The sequence below is a fragment of the Agelaius tricolor genome, unplaced genomic scaffold (genome assembly GCF_023055355.1).
Source record: "Agelaius tricolor isolate 1412-34295 unplaced genomic scaffold, bAgeTri1.0.p SCAF_18, whole genome shotgun sequence".
NCBI classification, from domain to species: domain Eukaryota; kingdom Metazoa; phylum Chordata; class Aves; order Passeriformes; family Icteridae; genus Agelaius; species Agelaius tricolor.
This window is the reverse complement of record NW_027269278.1, coordinates 675,512-699,208: the sequence shown is the minus strand read 5'-3', so window position 1 is coordinate 699,208 and position 23,697 is coordinate 675,512. Positions and strand designations below refer to the sequence as shown.

At 43.2% G+C, this 23,697-nt stretch overlaps 1 protein-coding gene across 4 annotated transcripts in view; it reads right to left on the bottom strand.

Moving 5' to 3' along the window:
- Positions 1 to 2,332: 2,332 nt before the first annotated feature.
- The window catches only part of LOC139597541 (A-type potassium channel modulatory protein KCNIP1), a 176,198-nt gene continuing 154,833 nt past the window's right edge, over positions 2,333 to 23,697 (bottom strand). For all 4 annotated transcript variants that reach the window (XM_071442971.1, XM_071442970.1, XM_071442969.1 and 1 more), the window contains 7 exons: positions 19,568 to 19,692; positions 13,371 to 13,440; positions 11,863 to 11,933; positions 10,129 to 10,236; positions 9,093 to 9,197; positions 8,463 to 8,525; positions 2,333 to 6,243 (listed from right to left, as the gene is read on the bottom strand). In XM_071442971.1, coding sequence (XP_071299072.1) covers positions 6,196 to 6,243; positions 8,463 to 8,525; positions 9,093 to 9,197; positions 10,129 to 10,236; positions 11,863 to 11,933; positions 13,371 to 13,440; positions 19,568 to 19,669 — 567 coding nt within the window. In that variant the 5' untranslated portion in view covers positions 19,670 to 19,692 and the 3' untranslated portion in view covers positions 2,333 to 6,195. The remainder of the gene's footprint in view (positions 6,244 to 8,462; positions 8,526 to 9,092; positions 9,198 to 10,128; positions 10,237 to 11,862; positions 11,934 to 13,370; positions 13,441 to 19,567; positions 19,693 to 23,697) is intronic.

The following is a 23,697-nucleotide window of genomic DNA, read 5'->3' as shown; positions in this document are numbered from 1 at the left end:
AATAACACTTCACAGACATTTTAACAACAAGATGACTGGACATTACTAGCAGTGGGCCCTTCCCCTGCACCCCTCACAACATCAATGTATTTACTACTTGGCTCTCTGCAATGTAAAGAGCAGAGACACTAAAATGCTGGGGTAGTGTATCCCTGGTGTGCTCCATCAGTCGAGGCAGAGGGAACTGGGGCTGGGTTTGGGCATGTCCCCATATGCTGCAGGGAAGGGAGCTCACAACTGCCAGAAGCGTTCAGGCTCATTCTCGTGCTTTGTTATCTGAGTGAGGGCAGTGACTATCCAGGCCCATCTCCTGCAGCCAGACTTCAGAACAGAGCAGATTCCTGCCAGGGGAACTCTGCACTGGTGCTGTTCCCCTTCTCCATTTCATGGCTGCTGGCTGTGGGTGCAAATCCCAACAAGAAACTTTGGAAGTGTCCCAGGTTGTAAAGGAAACATCCCCCTCTCCCCACCACCAGGAGCCCTGTCCACTCCTTGCAGAAGCCCTTGTCCTGAACAAGGAGTGTGGATCACCCCACACCCCGCAAGCTCCTCACAGGCTGCTGTGCACATGGACAGGACAGCATGTGAATCCCCAGGAGAATGTCTCAGGCAATGTGACAACTCACCCTGTGCTCAGAAGGCACCTTTCTGCCCTGGGGGCTTCCAGCCAGAGCCCTACAGCAATTCCCCGTCTCTACAAGAACAGATGGAGAAAGAGAGACTTTTCCTTAGCAAGACAACAAGGGAAATTTTAACAGAATAGTCTGGAAATAACCACATCCACTGAAGCTCTGGAGATGGTCAGTTCATTATTTCCCACCTCCTGGAGGGTGATGGGGACAAGGGTCCTATTCATAGAGAACCAGTCTCTCCTGGCCAAGCAGCAGGGGTGGGTCCATCACCCAGAATTTCTTCACTCTCCATCACACAGAATTTCTGCTCCTGCAGCTCCCATGCCTGATCCCACACAGTGCAGATCTGATGTGATGAAAGGACTTCATGCACCAACGTTTTTCCAGCAAACTCCTCCCTTTCCAGTTTGCTGGACCTGCATGGTTAAGCAAAGGTTACAGACTTAATGTCTCAGTTAAAAAAAAGGGCTATTATTGGATTCAAAAGTAATCTTGCATATGCTGAGTTGTGGCGCACACCTGAGGCTCCCCCACTGTGCTCCAGAGTGAGAGACAGCCCCTGGGCCAGTGCAGAGCTGCTCCCTCCCCACCACCCCTCCATCCATCAGGTGCAATGCCCTGGACCCCTGTAGCAGCAGGACAAGATGCTTAGACTGCAATAGTAATGGGCTCAGAATAAAACCAGAGCTGTCCAATATCTCACAGCATTAACTTTGGCTTCACCAGCCACTGGAACAAACCTCAGCCAAAAAGCGAAAAAAAAGCCTACGCACATGCATGGAGCCCGAGCCTGCTTTGCCTGGCAGCAGCTGGGACACATCCCAGGGAGGGAGAGGTGTTGAACAGGCAGTTAGCACACCTTCTTCTTGCAGTGGGAGCAAGAATTCCAGTCTGGCATTGTCCAGAGGGCCCTGCTGTCTCTGGGAGCAGGAGGTGCCTGCGGGAGTGAGTGCTGGGCAGGCACTGCAGTGACACCAAGACCATGTTTCACACAGACACCTTTATTTCCGTATTTCTGCATGGATGAATGTTCTTTTTCCTGGGATGTACTGGTAGACAGATAATACCCTATAAAATGGAGTTTAGCAAACACATATATATATCTATATATATATCTATCTATCTATATATATATATATATATATACACACACACACATATATATGTAGTCTGGCAAAATCACTTCTGCATTCCTCAATGTGTCAGAATGGATGCTTACAATAAGCCAAAGCTGAAGGGACACTGACATTTTGGGTTATTTTTCTTATCTATAACATAAAATAGTGTTTGCATTTTTTTTTCAACACAATTGTCTGTTTTCCTGCTTATACTTAAGCAGAACTGCAGAAGAGAAAAGCCATGCTTGCAGTTTTCACTACCCTAAGTTACTATCAGCGGTGCAGGTAGAAGAACATTTCTGAACTTTACACAAGGGCCAAACTATCAGTTCAGCATATGCCACCACATCAGATGTAAGAGCATCCCTGTATCAGTGATGCAAATAAATCATTGGCATGTAAGTGTTGGCTCACGGCACAGTTCAGTTTTACAGCCCCCACCCACACAGTTTGAGTCCCAGTTTTACAGCCCCCACCCACACAGTTTGAGTCCCAGTTTTAAAAGCTTCATTGCAAATTTTTAACCTAACAGTGTCCCTTGAGAAAAAATACATACTGGATTTAGGAAAGGACACCCTCCTACAGGTATTTATTTTTATTATTAAAACCAACATTTTTAAAACCATTCAACAAAATTGAATACAAATTGCCATTGGAGAATAGCATTTGTAACAGTGAAGCTGTACATGGCTGATCCATTAACATGGCTTTAGATATCAGAATTTACATTATTTGCACATTTACTTAGGTCTTTCATGGCACTTCCATAAAGAAGAAGAAAAGTTTGACACACTGCTGCTACTATATCTCATCAGAGGTGACCCACGGATACAAGGGTGTTTGTTCTCAACACATATTGCAGTCAGGAAATGCCACTGCCCACGATGCCTGAACCTCAGGGTATTTGTGTCTCAAGCCTTTAGCTTGGCTCATGGTTACTCACAATATTGCATTGCATTCAGAGGAATAGGAAAACAAACAGCCACAGAAGAGGCATGGTACTATTTTTTTTACTTTTTTTTTTCTTTTTTTGCATTATCATTTATCACATTCCTATTTGTCAACAGATTGTTACCTAAAATGCATGTTAGAAAGGCTTTCTTTATAAAATGCTGGCATGAAGATGCAGACTAATGTTTGTGACTAGTGAAACAGTCAAGAGTCCTGATTCAGATGTTATTTAAACATTCATAACTTGCAGGAAATGTGCACAGTTAATAGCACTGACAGAGAATCTGACTGCCTTCTGTCTACTGGCAGGAGGATTGATGAAGGTGGGAGACTGGAGTAGCATAGTGTGTTTTATTTAGAAATCTGTAGTAGTGTTTGTCATAAATATTGCAAGCCTGGTTTATGAGAGTGGAGGCTTGGTAAGTTTGCAGTAGAGTAACATTCACGGAAAACATGAAAAACAAACTCAAAGCCATTTCCATGCAGAGAACACCTCTCTCACAGTCACTGATGTCTCACCTGCCAACTGGAGCACACCTGCCATGGACAGATGCTGCTGATGGAAAGCCCAGAGGCCTTCTATGCACTGGTGCATCTCAGCCTCTGGCTGTAACAGTGGGATCAGGGACAAACACAGGGAAATAATTGGGTTTGCATTGGCAAGGACTCTGCCACAGATAGATTCTGCAATCTGAGATTTGGGAAAATGCAGCTGTGGGTGACACTTTGCAAGTCCTCCTGTCTCAGCTACTGTGGGCTTCAGGTGAAGCGCAGAGCTCAACACAGGGCAGAACATCAGGGGTGTGTGGGAGGAGACTGACTCCAGTGGGTTCCAAATCAAAGCTCCTTATCCTCTAAGGGCAGATCAGTGTGGCTGTCAGCATGTTCCTCTCTACCTGATGCACCCTCATTGTTGCTGGCAGTGAAAAGCAGGCACAGTGGAGCAGCAAAGGAGATGGCAGAAGTGCAGGGTCAGTACTGGCACTCTGATCAGCAATGCACGTCAGCACACACTGACAGTGACAGCAGCTGTTTGCTGCTGAGCTGGAGCAACACTCCAGAGAAAACAGTGACAGCCCTGGTGACAAAGGCAGCCCCCACAGAACTGCTGCCAGCAGGCCAGGTAACACAGATGAGGCCAAATTCATCACAGTAACTCCAGAAATTAATTTAGCTTCAGGGACTATGGCATCATGCAACTAATAACATTTTCTTTTGAAAAGGGCACATTCCAAACACTTCTGTCTGTATGTGCCATCTCATTAAGCACCCTTGAAGCAAGACTATTAGAGGAAAAAGGCACTGTGCTAGCCTGATTAAAATCCTTAATTTCCACTGGCCTGATCACTTCCCCCTCTGCTGAAGTGAACTGCTTAGAATAACAGATTAAGCAGTTTTGGTGGGAGGGAAAACCTGGTAATTATATTAAATTCTGTCATTTGCTGAAATGATTGCAAGAAGAATCAAGAAGGAATGGTGTAAACTGTGTATTATTTCAGCTACAACTGATGTCTTTACAAAGTGCCTGTTAAATAAAGCCTAAATGACCCAACAACTGGAGGAAAGGTACTCCCACAGCAGGGCATCACTCCTGCAAATCCCAGCCCCTCACCGGAGCTGCTGGATCACTGCTGGGAGGAATTCATTAATGGTATTTGTATGAAAGGCAGTATTTGTATGAAACGAGATGGACTAAGGTGTCATTCCTGCAGACATGTAACTTTACTTGAAAACCACTTTTGATGGCAAGGGAACAACTTAGAGAAATAAAGTTAAGACTACACAGAAGTGTATGGGGGGCGGGGGGGGCATAGTAAAAGGGGAAGATGCCCCATCTTGGGGAATTGGCATTATCATTGTACTAGGACTGATCATACCTACTTCTGTATTCAGGAATGATTCAATAGATGATATTTTTATAAAATTAGGGCTACAGAACTGAGGCATTCTGTATATTCTGTATTATAAAAATGTTCCACTTATATAATTTTTAAAATATATCTTCAGTGCTAACACTTTGTCTGTAGTATAGTATGTGATACAATAACAATAGATGCTCACTGGATGGGAATGATGCAGCACTACTGCAGGGACTGTCCCATCTGCGTGGTTTGAGCAGCTGGAAGAGCTGGCCGTTCCCTTCTTCCCTTTGCTTCTCAGCCATTGTCTGCCTGGAGATGACAATGGCACTCTGGTGGGTCAGCTTTCCTAAAAGGCTTCTTCACAGAAGACTCTGACGTTCCCCAGCTGACAAATCATCCAATCTTGGTGTAAATTCACTACAGAACTTTTCTGTTTTATTAATTAAACATTCACTACAGAACTTTTCTGTTTTATTAATTAAAAAACCAAACCCCTAAACCAATACTCTACTTGGCATTAGCAAAGAAATGGGGTTTATACAAGGCATACTACTGCCTTGTAGGAAAAAAATATGGGCTCTGGGAGCTGATTCTGAGGCTAATAACAATTCAGGAATCAAATGTGCTGGGCATTTTGTAGGTACCAAGGTCTGCATGCTGAAACCCAGCTGCATCTTAGTTCTTCACTAAGTCAAACAAGAAAGCTTAAATAAATCCATAAGGGGGGGTAAGACCTGACTGTAATGTCCAGTGATGAACCTAGGAAGTGTGTGCCAAACTACAGCAAAAGGACCAGAGCACATGGCCGTGGTGCTGCTGAGATGCACTGTGGAGCATCACCTGGTGTCCCTGGGACTCAGCAGGCAGCTGGGACCAGACCATGTGTTCATCTTTCTGTACCAGCCCTTACACACCTGCCTGGTCTCTTGGAAACTTACCACTCCTGAACAGGATTTGTTCTGTACTTTTATATTAATATGTGCAATGTGTTCTGCTCCTTTCTGACTCACCCTGGCATGAAGATCACCTGATTAATATGTTCAGGAAGAACTCCACTAAACTCAGCATAGTGGCACCAGTGCATGTGAGAGGATAAGCAGGATCTCTGTAGACATGGGGATACTGGCTACATGGGCTGTCTGTTTAATGTCCCAGGTACATTGACTGTTCACTTTTTCACAGACTGCCCTGGCAGATTGGGGTTTTGTCAAAGCAGATTAACAGCAAAGGCATCCACAGAACATTATGCCAAACAGAGGTATGGACTGAGCTGTCACTTGCAATTGATGGCTGAATAGCTATCAACATGTGCTATTATAGGGAATTAAGCTTGCTAGATTAAAAGCAGGATTTGTGCCTAGCAAACAATGCTCTGTATTACTCATTGAACTTTGAGCAGCAGTTTTCTCTTGTCGGGATTTATTAAAATATTCACATGCTTCCAAAATGAAAGAAAAGTCCACCAGCATCTTCCAGGGAGAAGTGGTGGGATCGGCTGCGTTCAGTTGCCATTTGGTTGGACATATCATACAAAATCCTCACACATTGGACATGGCTCAATTGTAAAATCTTTCACCCAGAAAGAAGATCTTTGTTACACAGAAGTCTCAGACTCCTCCAGTGCTCTTCTGGTTACATGACATTCTCAAAGAGCTGTAAAGATCGCATGATATTGTCGTCCTGAAAGCAAGGAGAAGATACTCCCATGAAACCAGCATGGACAAGCACAATTCATAACCCTGCCTGGCACCAGGGAGCTCTGCTGCTTTTCCAGCAGGCAGCAGCCTTGCTCTGGGAATGCTTTCCCCTTCTGTGACCTGGGGCTCAGCGCCCAGGCCTGGTTCAGCACAGCAGCTGGCTTGTGCTTTGGCCCTGGGTTGGTGTGAGGCACACCAAGCACAGAGTCTTCTCCTAAGCCTGATGTCCAGTACAGCTGTGCTGGGCAGGGCACTGGGTGGGTGCCTGTGCTCAACCCTCAGAATCCCTCCCTGACCCTGGGTGTGCAAATGTGCTCTTGGCTAATGTGCTCCACAAGTCCAAATGGAATGGCAGGTTTTGAACCAACAAGAAAACTGCCTTGAGGGAGCACTTCCTGCCAGAAATTGCAATTTAAACCCAAAACACATGCAATCTGTGCAACCTCAGCCTCTCCAAAGTTCCTAGAGCCAAATGAGAAAGTTACAGACACAAGGGAAATCCTGGATTATTTCTCCTAAAGTATTGGAATTTTACTTCAAGATAAGAACCAGATTAGTATTCAAAAATATAATGATGGTTTTTTTCCTCTCAGGAATTCAGTTCAGAACAGCTGTTTGCCTGTAACATGAAAACAATTTTCCACATTGAGCAGCTTAAGAGATCTATCACAGTACTCCTCAGTCCTTTTGTGAGGCTGCATCATCCCTGTCACTGCTCACCCAGCAGCAGTTGGAAGCCAATCAACCTCTCCAGGGTCGTGCCAGGGCTTCGCTGTCCTCAAGCCAGAGCTGCTGCAAAGGCACAGGTGAGCACTGCTGTGCACTTTGGTTTGTTTTTCATAAAGATAAAAAGAATAAATCTTGGTGTGGCAGAGCTTGCTCCTGCCTGCCAGGAAACAGCAGCTGACAGTGCATCAGCCTGCCCAGCTCCCAGTGCCAGGATGGCAGAAGGAACCAAACCCAAACAGGGACAGAGAATTAAAACTCTAACAGTTATAGGTAAAGTAAAGCTGCTTCAATACTGAGACCACCTGATCATACACACACCTACAGGCAAGTTACAAACGTGCAGAATAATACACAACACAAATGATTAAATAAAGATGGTGCCAAAAAAAGCCAAACAATCAGGAGGGACCAAGAATAAAGTAACTGAAAAACATTAGCTTTCTATTATGCATCTGCTAAACAAGGATTTGGCTGCCTGAAGTCCGTGACTAAGACTTGGATGTGGCCAGAGCCAGGTTTGACACCAAAGCAGCAGAAGCCAGCCCAGCCCTTCACAGTGAGCACCTTCCCCTTGCTCAGGGACAGAAGAGCTGTCTGGCTGCAGAACTTGGAAGGAATTTTCCAGGCAACATAAAATGCACAGAAGGGCCAATATGCAATTCGGTGCACCAAAATAAACATTCCAAAAGGCAGAGGTTACCTTTTACACTATTATTGTAGTGGTCAAATATTAGAGATATCTCAGAGTGAATATTCACACAGTCCAGGTCTAAGACAACTGACATTAGACCAATTGCATGTTAACACAGATGCTTCTTTGTGCCAGTGCTAAAAGTACCAACAAATCTTAACAGAGCCAACCTCATAAATGGAATTTGTAAGAGGGGGCTTACTTCCAAAACAGAGGAAAAATGAAAATCATTGCTACAATGACAGCATTTGCTTTTAATGTTTGACCATGAAAACATCAACTTGTTTTATAATTCAATGCTGTAATTGCAAGAATTTGAGACACCGTTGACTCTGGGCAGTTCCAGCAATGTGGTACCTGATAATGACATCTGGGGCAGCACACAGGGACAGCAGCAGACTCTCAAAGTGAAGAAAAAAACCCCAAAAACAAACCAACAAAACCCCAAAACAACCTAAGACAGTTAAGAGCTTTCTCTACAGTTGTCTGCTTGTCTGTATAATCAGGGACTGCAGTCCTCTCAGGAAAATAAAAGCACTGCACATGAAGACATCATCTCCCATATTCTGCCTCACCCTACCTCGCTATTGAGTCACAGGCTTCACAGGGCATCACAAACTCAGTCTTGAAGCTGTTTTGGTTTGGGTTGTTTTTTTTTTCCACAGAGCAAAGAAAACCCAGGATCCTGAGCAGCATCTTGTTTCAAATAGAGTTCATCCAAAGGAAAGCAAATGATGTGACATGAGATAGAGCTTTCCTTGCAGTTATAACTTAGTTCTTACCTCCTGACACGATTCAATAAACTCATCTAGAGTTACAACTCCATCTTTGTTTTTATCCATTTTCTGCAAAATAAAATAATGTAAAAATTAGTTTACATTGGTAACACTATTGTTACAGTACAGTATCTTAGTTGATGCAACCTGAATAAAGCTGGGCACTTAAGCTTAGCCCACAGACTAAGTGGCCAGTGGCCAGTGCTGGATTGGCCAACTGCTAAAGACTTGTTTACTCTGGGATTTGGAGCACTTTTGAGGTCATCTCTAACTGCTTTCTTGACACACACCAGAACTTCTGTCCTTATTCCATCGTTTATTTATTCACTGCTTGACCGACCCACACCCACATTCCTGTCAGTCCTTAGGGCAACTGGGAGAAGCAGCACAGAAGGCCTGCAACACATGCAGAGGCTTCAGACTTACTGGACGTGGCACATCCCAAGGCAAAGGGTCAGGCTAAGAGACATGGGAGATACCTTTGGAGGCAGGAAATCAGCAGGCATTGCAGTGCTAGGCTGAGTGGATGCTAGGGTTTATTTTGAAATATATAACGAGGTATAAGACTCAGCTTTACAGGAAAGTCTATCAGTGCCTAGTCTGAGTGTTAAGAAAAACCAATAAAAACCCAGGTACCTGGAAAAACACTTCTACATGCTGCCTTGGTGCATCTTCCTTGAGCACTGGATAAGTGTATTTTCCCATCATATCATAAATCGCCTTTACGATATCCATCATTTCCTGCCATGGCAGCATGCCAGCACAAACACAAAAAGGAAATTAAGAGAAATGAGGGCCCATTTCTGTCTTGCACTGCCCTATTCTTCACCCTCCGTCTCCTATGACAAACCAGCACCTGGAATGCCCGTGCATGTACATGGAGACAGATGTACCAGACACACAAACATCCTATAGAAAGAATTGCTTCCTTCTGCCCCCACAGTGCCACATGTTCCCAGTGCTCCCTCCCCTCCCTTCCTCTCCCCTGGCCTGGCTCTGACACAGCAGGTGCTGGCAGCAAGGGCAGCCAACTGTGGCACCAACCCTGTCCCAAGGGCATCCTCCAGGGCTGGGGACCCTCACAGCTGGAACTGGTAATCTGGTCCCTCCCCATACCTTTCACAAATTGCCCCTCAGCTCCATGACTGGTGGCAGTAACTGCAAACCCTCCAGGAATGCACAATGGGTTTGAGTAGACCAGTTTGTATTTGACACATATTCAAGGTCACCATGCTCAAAACTAAGGCTTCCCATAACAGGAACAAGCAATACCAGCTAAGAAGCATAAACCAGATGACAATGCAGGATTTGGTAGTGGTGCTGCTTCGGATGACCCCCACAGTATCTCCTTGTGCAGAAAGCAAGCCCTTGAGCCTTAGTCACAAAGTTCTGCCACCATCACCCTCCCCTTCACAAAGCTTATGTGGCTCAGAGGCGGAACCAACATTTTGCTCCTGGATAACACAATTCATTAAAGGTACCATAATATAGGAAAATATGTCTAGAAAATCATGCAATAGACCCCTATGCATTTTGCTTCCACACAGACAAATGCATGAGTCCACTCTGATTTGCATTTACTTAGCTGCATGTATAATTAATTGTGTTCTGCAACAAAACCAAATCAACTCTCCCTTCCAAAATCAACCATATTTTTCAGGAACAGCCTTACCTCCTTGTTTATATAGCCATCTTTATTTATGTCATACAGATTAAATGTCCATCTCAGCTTTTCATGAACAGTTCCCCGTAGCAGAATGGACAGTGCCATCACAAAATCCTGGTTTGGAGCAGTGAGAGAAGTGAGAATTCTCATAACATCATTTTCTAAGTCACCCTCTTTATACAATGCCAGTCAAAAGATCTATCTTTTTAGGATGGAGCATATGCTTATCAAACTCTTTTGGCTCCCTTTTCCAAAAATGTGTCCTCTCTGACTGAACTCAGTGGTTGAAGCATTCACTGAGATGTCTGGTCTTTAAGAGCACTGCCAGATGCTCCAGTAGCCTTTCTCCTCCCTGCTGCAAGGACCTGTCACTCAGATTGCCACCACCTGATTAAACACAGCTGGACTGTGCCTGTGGAAGTAGAAGCTGATGCTTTCTTACCTCCTGACTGAGGTGCTGGCAAAGAAGGGAGAAAATCCCATCTGAGAGAGAAAATCCTCTAACACAGGGAGCCCTAGATTTTGCTCTCCGGCAAAATCTGCCAGACTTGACCAGATGTGATTCCCACCACTAATTACTCAGTGTGGGACACATTATTTTAATTGGTTTTCTTTGCTTACAGTAAAGATACTGCTTCTGATAACTGTGATTTATTAATTATACTGCACAGTGGCTCAGGCACTGAGAGTAGCATAGCCACAGGGGATTTTTAGCACAGGCAGAGCTTGAGGCTAACAGAGCTATACAGCTCCTGATAACTCATTTAATAGCTTTAGTCACCTCCGTGAGCTCTGTATGGGGCAGTGCAGCACTGCTTAGAAACCTCTGCTCCTTCTTGACAAGCCTCTGAAGAATTTGAGTTTTTTGATAAAAAAGGGGACAAAATACTCATGTTTGACAACCAGTTAAGAGACAGATCCGTCAGAAATGAAAGGTCACTTTCTAGGTTTGGAGGCTTTTTTGTTTGTTTGCTATTTTAACAGGATTTTCCTGTTCTCAGATTGTTTAGGTTTCTGAACACCTTCAACTACTGAGGAGCTGCCCCATGCAAACCTTCCACTGCAGCCCTTGCCACAGAGACACACAGATACATATAGAAACATCCCCATTTTGCATTCAATGAACGGATACATTTCCCAGTCTTACCTGGAAATCAATAGAGGTTTTGGACATTTGACAGCAAAGGCAAGACTGCCTATGATTTGTAGTTTTATAGGAGTTTTATAGTCTTCAAGACTATGGCGTTCATCCTCCAGAAGTCTATGATTTAATACATCCCTTTGCACTCCTACAGCTATGGGCTGAGCATGAAGAGAGGTTGTTTGTAGCCACTGCAATAGGCCTTTTAGTTAAAATGTGCATTTAGTTTCCAAGTACCTGAGATGCTTGTTCAAAACATTATGCAATGTGTGATGACTGCAGAAGGTACAAGATGCAAGTTTTCTGTGTCCCTCATCTCATTTCACATGGGACCCTCCTCAGCCACTCCTCTCTGTTGCATAAACCTTTGCACTTTCTCCCTCTATCCCAACTAGCACAATCCAGATATTTCTTTGCTGACATGGAACTGCATCTGCATAAACTAAAGTGAACCAGATTTGAAAACACTGACTGGCTTTAGACTGAAACCTCTAATCTTTAATCCAACATGTCCTACTACTTTGCAATAAAGACTGGACAGAAAAGGTTAAAAACACAAAATTGAGAAAGTGGCATGGATGGAAGACGCAAAGAATCACCTCAAACTTCACGGAGCCATTCTGCGCAGTGTCGAAGGCATTGAAGAGGTAATGTGCATACATGCTGGCATCTGAAAGGCACAAAGGACAGGCACTCATCATACACTGATGGTTCTAAACAAGTCATGAATTTGTTTTCCTTCTGTATGCAACTCAACCCTGACACATTGCCAGGTATTCTATGAACCAGTAAATGTTACCATGGACTTGCAAAATCCTGTCACCCTCCCTTAAAACAGCCTTGAAATGCAAAAGCTTTTATTACAGTAGAAACTATTTGGATTTTGGAGCATTACCTGAAAGAACAAGCAGGAAATTCCCACCAACCATGAGTGTCTCTGGTTCAAATGGTGGGAAACACAGCAAAAACATCAAAGAGTGACTACAATCTGCAACATCCTTTCTGTACCTTTTTGTTTTGTGGGAGACACAACAGAGACCCCCCCCAGGAAATGCCCAGCTTCAGAAGGGTCTTGCTCCAGTTACTTGAGTTTGACCCATGGCTGCTGGAGAGCAATCTCACTTAGAGGTATTTTTTTGTCCTTTTGAATCTTAAACTGCTGGGTTTAGAAAATCATGACAGGAAATCATCAAGTTCATAATGAAATTTAATGCAAACCTTTTATAGATGTACCTCTTTGAGGTGCCACGGGTGGTAAAACATAAGCATAATGTGTTTTATTTTGACATTTAGTTGAAAAAATATTTGTTAATGACCTTCTTTAAGTAAATGTAGATGCACACATACACCCTTGCAGAAAGGTTTTTGTTCCCCAAAGACTGTGTTCTGCAGCTACTACAGAATGGGATATTTTGGAAAGCCTCAAATACCTAATCTTTTGCTAAAAAGCCACTTAAATGACTAATTTCTTTCAATTTGTCAACAGCATATAAACATATCCAATTAGAATATATAGATTCTTGATGTTTTTAAAAGGCAAGAACATGTATTATTTGAGAGATTTAATACAATACCTTAATATGCCCATTCATGACATGGTCCTGTCTTAGTCACATAAACACCAAAAATAATCATTTCAGGTATCCAGGAGTTTACTTATCAACAAAAAACTGCTTTAAGAATTTTAAGGAGGTTTTGATTAATTTTCAGGCCAAAAAGAAGTCTGAGACCCTCCTGTGCTAGACACTACATGCCCAGCAGTTCAACAGCAGGGAAGCAGAGACACACGGAGGGGAAGCAATTCCACTTTCTGCCAACAGAAAGTCAGAACAGAACAAAATATCAACCCCCAGTTTCTATTTTGGACCTGGGGAATGCAGAGCTGACACTGAGAGGCAATCTTTATGGGGGGTTTTCTATGTGAAATAACTGTTCAAAGGCCTAAAATCTTATTACCTTGATGTTTGTGTTTCTGTCTAAAACCCCTCAAAACTTCAGCTTGATTCCCATTTCTCGCACAGATGATCTGCAGCAGTTTTGCAGCCAGCTGGCAGTAGGCAATGTTAGGGCTTCAAGAATTCTGACAGGCACAAAGCACTCCACTTACCTCCATGAGGAAAAAACTGTGCATAGATCTGTTTAAATGTTTCTTCATTAACAACCCCACTAGGACATTCCTGTTGGAAAACAAAAGGAAAAAAAGAGAGAAAGAGAATCAAGAAAAACACACGTTTGTAAAGGTTCATTTGCAAAACTCTACAAGCCCAAAGAGAGCAATGAAACAAATCACCTTCCTGTTCTCACAGTGTTTTGCATGCACAGGCTGTGCAGCTGGAGAAATTAAAGTAATTCAGATTGCAGTTTCATCCTAAGCATCTCCAAAGCTGGCTTACCATTATTAACATTTCTAACTGTGTTTTCAGCAGTTTCATTCCTGTTTTTTAATCCTCAGCAGCAGACTGTAGCCAGGTGAACAATCCATAGCACACTAGTAAGTCCTTACAAACAAACCTCAATAATAAATACACCCCCACCAGCTCAGTGCTGCTCTAACATACATTACAGAGCCTTGGGCACTGCTACCTAACCATGTGATGTTTTCAGTTAGAGAAAATACTTCTCAGTTGATGGCATTATTCCTCAAATTTGCCTATCAACCAATTTTGAAAATCAAACCAGAGCAAACCAATAAAATAACCACATCATTCCACCTTTTTCAAAAAGCACTGAATTACACAGAAAAGTCAGATTTCTCCCACACTCTGAGCCACTGATCAATAGAGACCCTGGGGTCTGTGTCCTGCTGCAGCACTGATCCCACTCAGCCATTTAATTCCCCAAGCTCTCATCAGGGAGGGAGGAGGGAGCAAGAGTACTGTCCCTGCTGGTAGGAGGTGCTGGAGATGGATTCTTTGAGCAGGCTAAATCTCTCATAAAACTCACTCATAGAACTGGCACGTATGGCCAGGCTTGATGCTTATACTGAGCTGGAGGGCACACTTGGGATCAAAAACGTTCCTCTGTTCCTGGCACTATACTCACTCCATGCATCCCTCTCTGTGTCCGGCTATGATCCCTGCCTCACTTCAACACAGGTGCTTCAGCCAGGAACTTCACAAAATATAAATAACTGTTTGCTCAAGGAACCACCAGCTTTCCATTCTTGGAACTTGACTCCTACTATCTTGCCTGAGAGTCCTGAACTGCTGTTTAGACAGAGACAGCAAACAGTCAATCAGACAACTTTTCTATGTGCCACTTGTGATTTTGTAGGCTGCAAGATTTCTGGTTAGATGACTATTCTCAAACTGTTCCAAAGCTCCTCATAAAACATCTGTTGCCTGGTTTCCTTATCACAAGAAAAGTGGTTACTTTTTCATGTGTAAAGCAGAAATCATCAAAGGAAGATAATTAAATAGAAGCTAACAGCTACCATAAGAGATTCTCCCAAATATTTCCTAAACATATGTTTTCTGAAGCTTGTAAGCTAACACACATTAAATAAATCATCTGATATTTATTTATGATATCTTTTAATAATTGATCAGGCTCAGAACCATATCCACAGCCATTCTTCGGTAGCAGTGTTCTCCTTGGTCACTGAACTGCTGTTACTACAAGAGTGCACAGGGCCCTTGCAGAGTACTTCACTAAACTGCCATTCTTTTTAAAATCAAGCCTGGCACAATTGGCCCATCCTTTCCAGCACAGTGCTACACCAAGATTTATTTCCTTCTCTCCTCATGATAAGACAACTGTTGCATTCTCTAAGAACCACAACTTCACTTGCTGAAAGACGGTTTGTAGTTGAGGGACTGATCATTCTTTTCTCTATGTTTCCCACAAGTGCAGAGTCCCTGAGGTCCCTTCCTTCTGTTTATTACTAGAGATGCACACGTGGCTGCTGCTGCTGCCTGTGCTCTCTCACAGGGGCAAGGGCTACCCTGGCAGTTGGGCCATTGGGCCTGCTTAATTTTCTGAATTTCTACGTGATCCTTATTGCTTCTGATGCTCCATCTGGAAGCCAAATGAAAGTTTGCATCACAGCTCTAGGAGTGCTGGGGAGAGGCAGTGCTGACATTGATCAGACCATTTAGCTCTCTATAACTGGATTGCTTTCAGACACATATGCTACTACCAATTTATTTGCAGTTAATTGATCACAATTTTTGTTTTATAAGAGCCAAATAATGCTCCAGAGGCTTCATTAGTGCTACAGTACTACTTAATTCTGCTGACTCGAAAGAAATCTCTCTTGTGACACAGAGCAGGTGAGCTTAGTGTCAATTAAAATTCCACTGAAGTTAATAAAGATTCACTCATTCAAGAAAAAATCCTTGTCAGTAAGAAGAACACAGTCCTTCACTGTAGTATTCATAAGGCTTTTCTTTGATAGCAGGGCTTTAGGTTAACCCTTCTCATTTCCTTAAACTAATAATTTTTTAAAAATGCCAAACAGTGAACTTTTTTTTTTTTTTTTTGTATTGTCATCAAGCACAGAACAAATCCCTCATTTTCCTTATTTTCCCAGGGCTGACTATCAAGCTCTGGCAGCACAAGCTGTGCATCTGAACTTACCCTCTTCTTTTAAATCACTATACCACAAAGGAGCTGAATCCATGTATAAACCAAACACACCAACCCACAAAACCAAAAGGAAAATAAAACATAAATAAAACAGTTGCATTTTTCCTCTGCTGGAATCAGAAATAAACTTCACGGATTGCTTTCAGAGATGTGCAAAGTAGAGATGTAGGGACCACAGGGGAGCAAAGCATGCCCTGCCTTTCAGACCCTCCTGAGTTCAGCTGGCCAGAACATGAGGATGAGTACCCAGGGCCACATTTTGCTAAATTAGAGGCAGTAAGTTAGCTGACCACAGACAAAGGCACAATCCAGATTTGCATCTCTAAGCACTCACACATTCCATGTAGTTTGTTGCTCTATGTTCTCCCACTTTGAAGATGTTTTGGGGATTATTAAAGTATGAGTACATTTCTCCCTTGCTTGTACTGCTCACTTTAACCTCCGTAATCCTGCTTTTTTTACAGTTACATCTCATACTACCCTACGTTACAGATTTGCTAAAATACACACAGTAAAGCAAGGTAAGGATGTCTCCAGCAGCTCCTCAGTCATTTGGGTTGTCTGTTTCCTGATTCAGTATTAAGAAATTATCCCTTGCAGCTAACAAGCATTTCCCCTAAGAGCACAAACCCCACCCACTGAGCAAAAAAACTCACAAAACCTCCAGTTCTTTTAAATCAATGTACTCGATTCCAAAGAATGCAAGCCATGAAACATGACCAAAGTGGAAGATCCTGAATTACCAAGCTCAAATCTCTGTATAGTTGGTCACTTCATTAGACATCAATGTATCAGTTTTAATAATAAAAATACTTCCTTGCTCTCCTTCCTGCAAGTCCATGACTGGCCACCAAACTTTACTCCTCTGGGGGGCAGAAACTCTCTTCTAATTCCAGCCTATGCCTATTCACGGCCATTCTGTTCCTGTGCCAATATTCCTGTTTAGCTCAAACAATTCTGGTGCTTTTGTAGACAGAAGGTATCACATTTTCTTTTGTTAAGTTGTACCAAGGCAAGACCCACCAAAGGCTCTGATGGGTTTGCCTGTAACTTTGCTTTTTCAGAATCTCAGCCAAAGAGATGGGACCAAACACCTCATGTTAGTCTGGCTTCAGTCTTACCACAGCTAACAGAGAGGTGCAAAGGAGACCATTCACATAATGCAGAATCCTGCGGGCAGAGGCAACTGCTAGATAAATGTGAACTGTTGGTCCTGCAACCAAGAGATGCTGGAGGGTGGCACCCTCTCACAACTGGAAAAGCAAGCTGAAGGCAAAGAGAGGGAACATTTGGCCAGGCAGCAATGATACAGGCCTGGTTAGCACGCTCAGCTTCTCTGGAGATGAATTTATTGGCATCCTCTATCACTGTGGGGCAAAACCACCAGACCAGACTAGTGACACCCTGGGTAGAGACTGAGATAATTTGGGGGGGGGGGGCAAGAACAGAATTCAGAGACGCAGAAAGAACAGGTTTAAAAGTACTGAGAATTAGGACCCTGGTCAGACAAGCACTAGTCCAGAAGCCAGCCCAGGCTGTGCTGAGCTGCCTTTGGTGGAACATCATCCCTGCTCCTGTGCACTCCTGTGCTCCTGCAGCCAGGACCTCTGTCCCCTACACAAGTTCCTGCAAATTGCTCTGTGATTATCCAGGTATTGCCTTGTGATTAAACAGGACCTGTGCAATAATCACTGAGAACAAGCAGTGAGTATAAGCCAGGGAGGAAAATTACTGTATTCCCACAGGGATTTTGAATCTCCAGATGGCACTGTAGCATCATCCCAAGGACCAGACTGTTTGGTACAATAGCAAATACGGTAACAGATGAGCCAGTTTGCCTCTTGAGCATAATTACCCACCCCATTGAAACCAGGATCTGCAGGCTACCAGTGTTAAAGCTGTACTTTCATGTCAATTTAAACCTTACATACGAAACTTTGTGTATATTGTACGCAGATTAGCTGGATAAAACCAGCCTGCTTTGTCCTAATACCCAGATATAAACCAAGACCTTGCCATCACTGGCAATTAATACCAAGACCTTCAGTGATATCCTAGGTTTAGGTTACAAGTTAAATGCCCTTGTCTGCCACTATTGCCCTGGGAGGTAATGCCTCTGTAGTGCAAAGTGCTAGCAGAATTAGAAAAGGCAAGGGGTAAATGTCCTGTGTGCTGAGAGTGCTCCAGGTCTGCCTCACGGGTTTGCATCTGCAGTCGCAAATCCCCCCAGCACAGAGCAGAGCTCTCCCACACAGGATTCCCACCTGACAGTGATACAGAAGGCATGGTAGAGATCTTAGCAAAACTGGGTTTAACCTCACTCTGTAAGCAGTCATGTCATATCAAGGTGTTAACCTGCCAAGTTCTGTCTCAAAAGCCGTGTGATTTCCTGCTGGCTGGCAAAAGCATAAAGAGACACCAGTGTTTAGTTAGGCAACTTCACACATGAAATGACCTCCTGTGTGCAGCAAAGCTGCAGAAATATGCCACACACACTAACAAAAATACAGAAAGCTGAGCTGTGCTTTGGCCCATTTAGGTGAGCAGAGAAATAAAGGGTGAAACCACCAGACTCCTTGGAAAAGTCAAATATACACTGGAAACATGATTTGATCAAATTTCAAAAATCTGTCAAAAATAAAGGCCCTTCTCAAAGTCCCACAGGTTCCTCAGAACTGCCTGTATTTAAGGTGGCCCAGCTTTCTTTTGACAAGTTTTTACCCAATAGACTTGACTGAGAAACTACAGCATTTTGCTGTAATGGTTTCTAAATGCTGGAGCTGTCCTGCAAGAGAATATAAAAACCATTCTGTGTTTATTGAGACAGTTTGATTCTGACCTATTAATCATCATTAAAATATCGGCTGGCACAAACCACCTGGGTGACTAAATCCTGACCCTCAGGCAAACATGTAATGAGTACTCATTCTTCAAGGTCCATAAAGCATCTGCTCCATGCAGCCTCAACATTCCCCATCCATTTCTCCTGATTGTGAGGAGCCCCTGAGAGGCAGCAGCAGAGCCAGGCTGAGGCTTGGGAGCTGCAGACTCTGGGCTCCCAGGGAGCCTGGCTGGAATGGTGGCTCACAAGACTGGGCATGGAGTTTCTCTGCACACCCAGTCACACCAGCTGGCACTACTGTCTGCTTGCCCAGATATCTGCAGCCTCTCTCTGGTCTCCTCAGTCTTAACACACATTCAGCTTTTGGTTTCTCTTTAGCTCCTGCCACTCCAGCCTTATTCCCTACTTATGCAGGACCTTAAAGTCCTAAAGTGCTCTTCTACAAGAGCAAGATTTCTGCAGCTAGAGAAGGGATGAAATGTCCATCCTGGGCACGTAATCACAAGCGAACAGCACCACTTATATTTGAACATGAGGAGATGAAAACAAGGTTTAAATAAGTAGCCATGAAAACATTTTCAGGTTATCTTCAAGTACTGGCACAGCTGAGGAAATTGAACTGTGCTTGCTGACATTTGGGGAACAAGTTTAATGAGACCATTATGTGCTGAATATTCATCCAAACCCAGTTTTAGGCAGATTGCAGTGTCATAAATATTAGATGGAGAGGCAGATTGTGCTCATTTTCTGTGGTAAGGGAGATCTTATACAAAACTACTAATGCTTAGCAGGGGAATAATACAAAATCAAGCTGAGCAGTTGAGGCTGGTGAGGACATACATATTAGACTCTGTTCATTGCAGTACTGTTCTTACATTTTTAAATCCTCTGTAAAGAACTTGAAGTTCTCTTTTAGTGAAGTTGGTTTGTGCTTCAAGCTGTTCCAGTCCCTCGGGTCTATGGCACACTGTCGTCATTTCTAATTCATCTTCAATTTTATCTGAAAGAGAAGACAGGAAAATATTTATTTTGGTTGCTACCCTTGCTATTTTAACATGATGGATAGGACAGACTGGATTTCAAGAGCAACAGATCAAAAAGAAACCACCAACAGAACTGATCTGTGTAACTGTTTTCAACCTCCTGAAAGCAAAATAAAAGCCACAGGAGTAAGGCAATAGCTCACATTTCTTCCTGGGCTGCCAATTAGCTGCCCATTCACAGAGCCAAAATGGTGGTGACAGCAGTAGGGCGGCAGCAGACACATTGCTCCAAAAAGCAGCCACAGGCATTTCATACCTAAATATTGAGACAGCGTGGAGGAATGGCACTTCTAAAGTACTGGCTTTAGCTTTCTAGCTGTGCAAATGTAACAGTGAGAGCAGACATGATCAGGCATATCAGACAACGACCTTATACTGAGGTTAAACACCAAGGGAATCTCCTCTGTGTGCTAACCAAAAAGCTTGCTCTAGAGACATTGTAGGTCACTGTAGTCCTAGGAGAAATTCAAATTTTGTCCACAGTTGCAGAATCTGGAATTAATTCAGCCTGTTATAAATGATCAAATCGGTAGCCAAATTTATAAAAAATTAAACAAAGATTTATTAGATCGATAACAAAAAATAGAATTTCGAAAGACCACCACAGCCTCGGGCAGCGTCGAACCCGGGTTTCGGTGTTTCGGTGCTGGGTGAACCAGGATCCGACTGACAAAGTGACAGCGTTTCCCCAGTGGTTCACCCCGACTGCTTCTCGCGAGCTTATATACAGCTTATTCTGCCTAGGGCAGAAATGACAGAATGTTCCTTTGTGTCCCTTCACATGCAGAACCGGGGCCATACATATTGATGTCCAATATTCACATGTAAAGGGTGGCGAAGGTAGTAGATGTAATCTCCGATGAGCAGATCACTCTTGAGTGGCCCGGGCATTCCAGGGAAGTCAGTGATCATGGCCCAGGAAGGTTCCATTCATAAGGTAACAGGCTTGATATTAACGTTCTCCTGGAACTAATTGAATAAAAATAAGGCTCTGCTCCCTGGCTGGGGTGCTCAGAGACATAGCTTTGGATTTTACAATATTTTATACATAAATAGCATGAATTATCTCTACTATATATCACAGTCTGAATTTAGAAGGACTTTTTGGAGAAAGAGATAAAAAGGAAAAACACTTCTATGCATTTTATTCAAGAGAGTGTTCTTCTACAAGGAAGAAAGATACTATCACACCCTGATTTACCATAACCTCACTTCATTTTTGATGCATGTTTTCCCCTGCCAAGCCCATCCCCCAGCAGTGTATGTAATGCTCAAATACATAGATATTTAGTGTCTATCAGTTTGAGATTCTCTAAACTTCAAAGACCAGATCCAGCCTTCAGCTGACGTGAAAATCCAATCCACACCCAAAAGTTGCTTGGCATAAAAGCAAACACTCCCCTTATTGTCAAAAACTGCACAATTCATATCTTGTAAAAACATTTTAGGTTATTTGGCTCAAGCATAATGTAGTCATTTCTGTTGCAAGCCAACAATTTAAATCGAAATTTGCAAGGAAATAGAGTTACTCTGAATAGAGGAAAGGCATAAATTCAGAGCAGACTAGCTTAGTGAAAGAACAGAACAGACCAGCCCAAAGGTGTATTTTCATAAGCTAATTAATTTTGCAGAGATACACACACACATACATATACACATATTAAATTGACCATTATTAAGGAGGGCACATGTCAGCAAATGCTAATGCTTAATTAACATTGGTTCATTTTGTCAGTATTAAGAAACTGGTTCAAAATATTGGTGACTTCAGCCATCCTCTTAATCCACCACATCTGCAAAATCACAGTCAGCATTTGTAGGCTTGAACAGATAAAACGTATTCCTAAATCCTGTTCTGAAGGTCCCTTGCACAGCAGGGAAAAAGGTGAGAGGCTGTAACAGCAAGGAACAGGAGGAGAGTATCAGCTGTTCATGATAAAGAAAAAGGGACTCAAGGCTGGCAAGGGGCCAAAAGAAGCCTGAAGTACACACCTTCCCCGCACAAAGGGAAAATGAAGAGTCTAGAAATTACAACTCCTGTTAGAAGAAAGGAAATGTAAAAGGATGTCTACTACAGGAAAAAGTAATTTGAAATAAAGGGGGAAAGCCATTTTCTTTGCAAGAGAATTAATGACACAAAACAAAGGAATGCAGAAGCTGTAAAGAGAGAAAATTGTGGGGAAGAAATTCTTTAAAATGAGGGATGAGAAATGAGTGGTTGAAAAAAGGAGAGAAAAAACCACCTCAATAGTCCTCACCCTCCACGAAGATTTGGTGTTTTTTGTTATTTGTCTCCTTTCAGTGCTTGCTCTCAAGTCAGCTCTTTTCAACCTGTTTCTTCCACCTATACATTAACCACAGAAACTTCAGTGGCAAACCAGGAGATTGGCACTTCCTCCTCTGCCCTCACTTTTTATCACGGGCATTGTACTTCCTTTTATTTGCATTTTCATTATCATTCTGGCTCAGTCCCTCCAGCTCTTCCCAGGTGTCACTGTATGAAATATGAGCTCTTGCATTTATTACAACTACAGTTTTATTAAACTGAACTTCACTGAGGGTGGTGAGTGCAAGCAGAAGTGTATATACATAAACACATGCAAATTTAAACTTCTGATAGGAATGATGTTAAGATATTTTATCTAATACCACATTATTCCTCAGTTTTGCCTTGTTTACAGTTTTCTCCTGAGAGATTCAAGTGTAGGAAACAACCTTGCTGCTGTTTTAAAGTTAATTTTTCTTCTTCAATTCATCGATGCATGAAGAGACCTTGGGACCAACTGCACACACAGCGAGGGGCGAGTGTGGTCACCTCCCCAGCTCAGTGACACCTGTACCTGCCTGGTTCTTACAGCATCCTTATCCTTTCCAAGCTGGCAAGACATCCCTGTGCTGCTGAGGGAGACAATGGAGACACACACTCAGGGGCTGGACACCATCCAGCCGCTCAGTGAGAGCTTGAACCTTAGCAAAGCTGCTTTTCTTTCTTTTTTTTTTTTTTTTTTTTTTTTTTTTTTTTTTTTTGGGTTTTCCGTGTTCACTAATCAGGGGGAAGCAGTAACTAATGCAGAAGGCTTCTTCTGCTTACAGGTACTGATACATGGTAATTCATTCATTCTTTTTCTGTTTTTATTTCCAACATTTGTTGAAATCATCCCAGGATGAATCCCTTCCACACCAGATGGCTGCAGTGAATTTTGTCCTAGGCTGAGGATTGTTTAGCTAGTACAGTGTAGCATTGTGTCGTTTATACGGGTTTTATTGTAAAGTTGGTTATTTTTTATAAGTTAAGATTTGGTTCCCCCCATGTTCTCCCTCATAATGGTTTGTTCCTCCCGCCAGTTACCCGTCCATCATTGTAACCAACCCCCTTTCATTTCGAGAAATTTCTATGTCAATCTTCCCTTACCTAACATATGATTTGTCCCCTGAGCCTTTCCCTCCCCTGGGCCATTTCTATTGGTTCAGTTGGGCCCCTCGCTCCTCCCCTGGGCTTCGTTCATTGGTCCCTCGTGGCTCCTAGTCTCACGCCCTTCCCCTTTATAAGTGCCTCCCTAAGGGTTTTTCCCTGATAGCGTTACTGGCCCTGTTTGGGTTGTTGAAGGGTCTTAGCATCCATATGTGTGTCCACTCCTTCCTTTCTTCGCCTCAGTGCTTCGCAGTCCTGCTCTCGCCTGCGTCACCATGCAGCAGACGGAGCCACTACTCGGGGTTCCCGCAGAGAACCTGGGAGTGGTGGGATTTGTGGTCTCCACCGATCACTCCGGGAGCGGCTAGCCGGCCCCGTCAGCTCCAGTGGCTGCGGGACGAGCCTGCAGTAACAGAGCATTCACTTAGTGTTTTCCTTACAATGTGTTTTAAAATGGAATAGTGGGATGTAGTATTTATTGAGTTCAGATCTATTTCTGCCCATATTTTTGTGGCTGCTTTAATAGCAGGATATGAGGTCTGCATCTGGT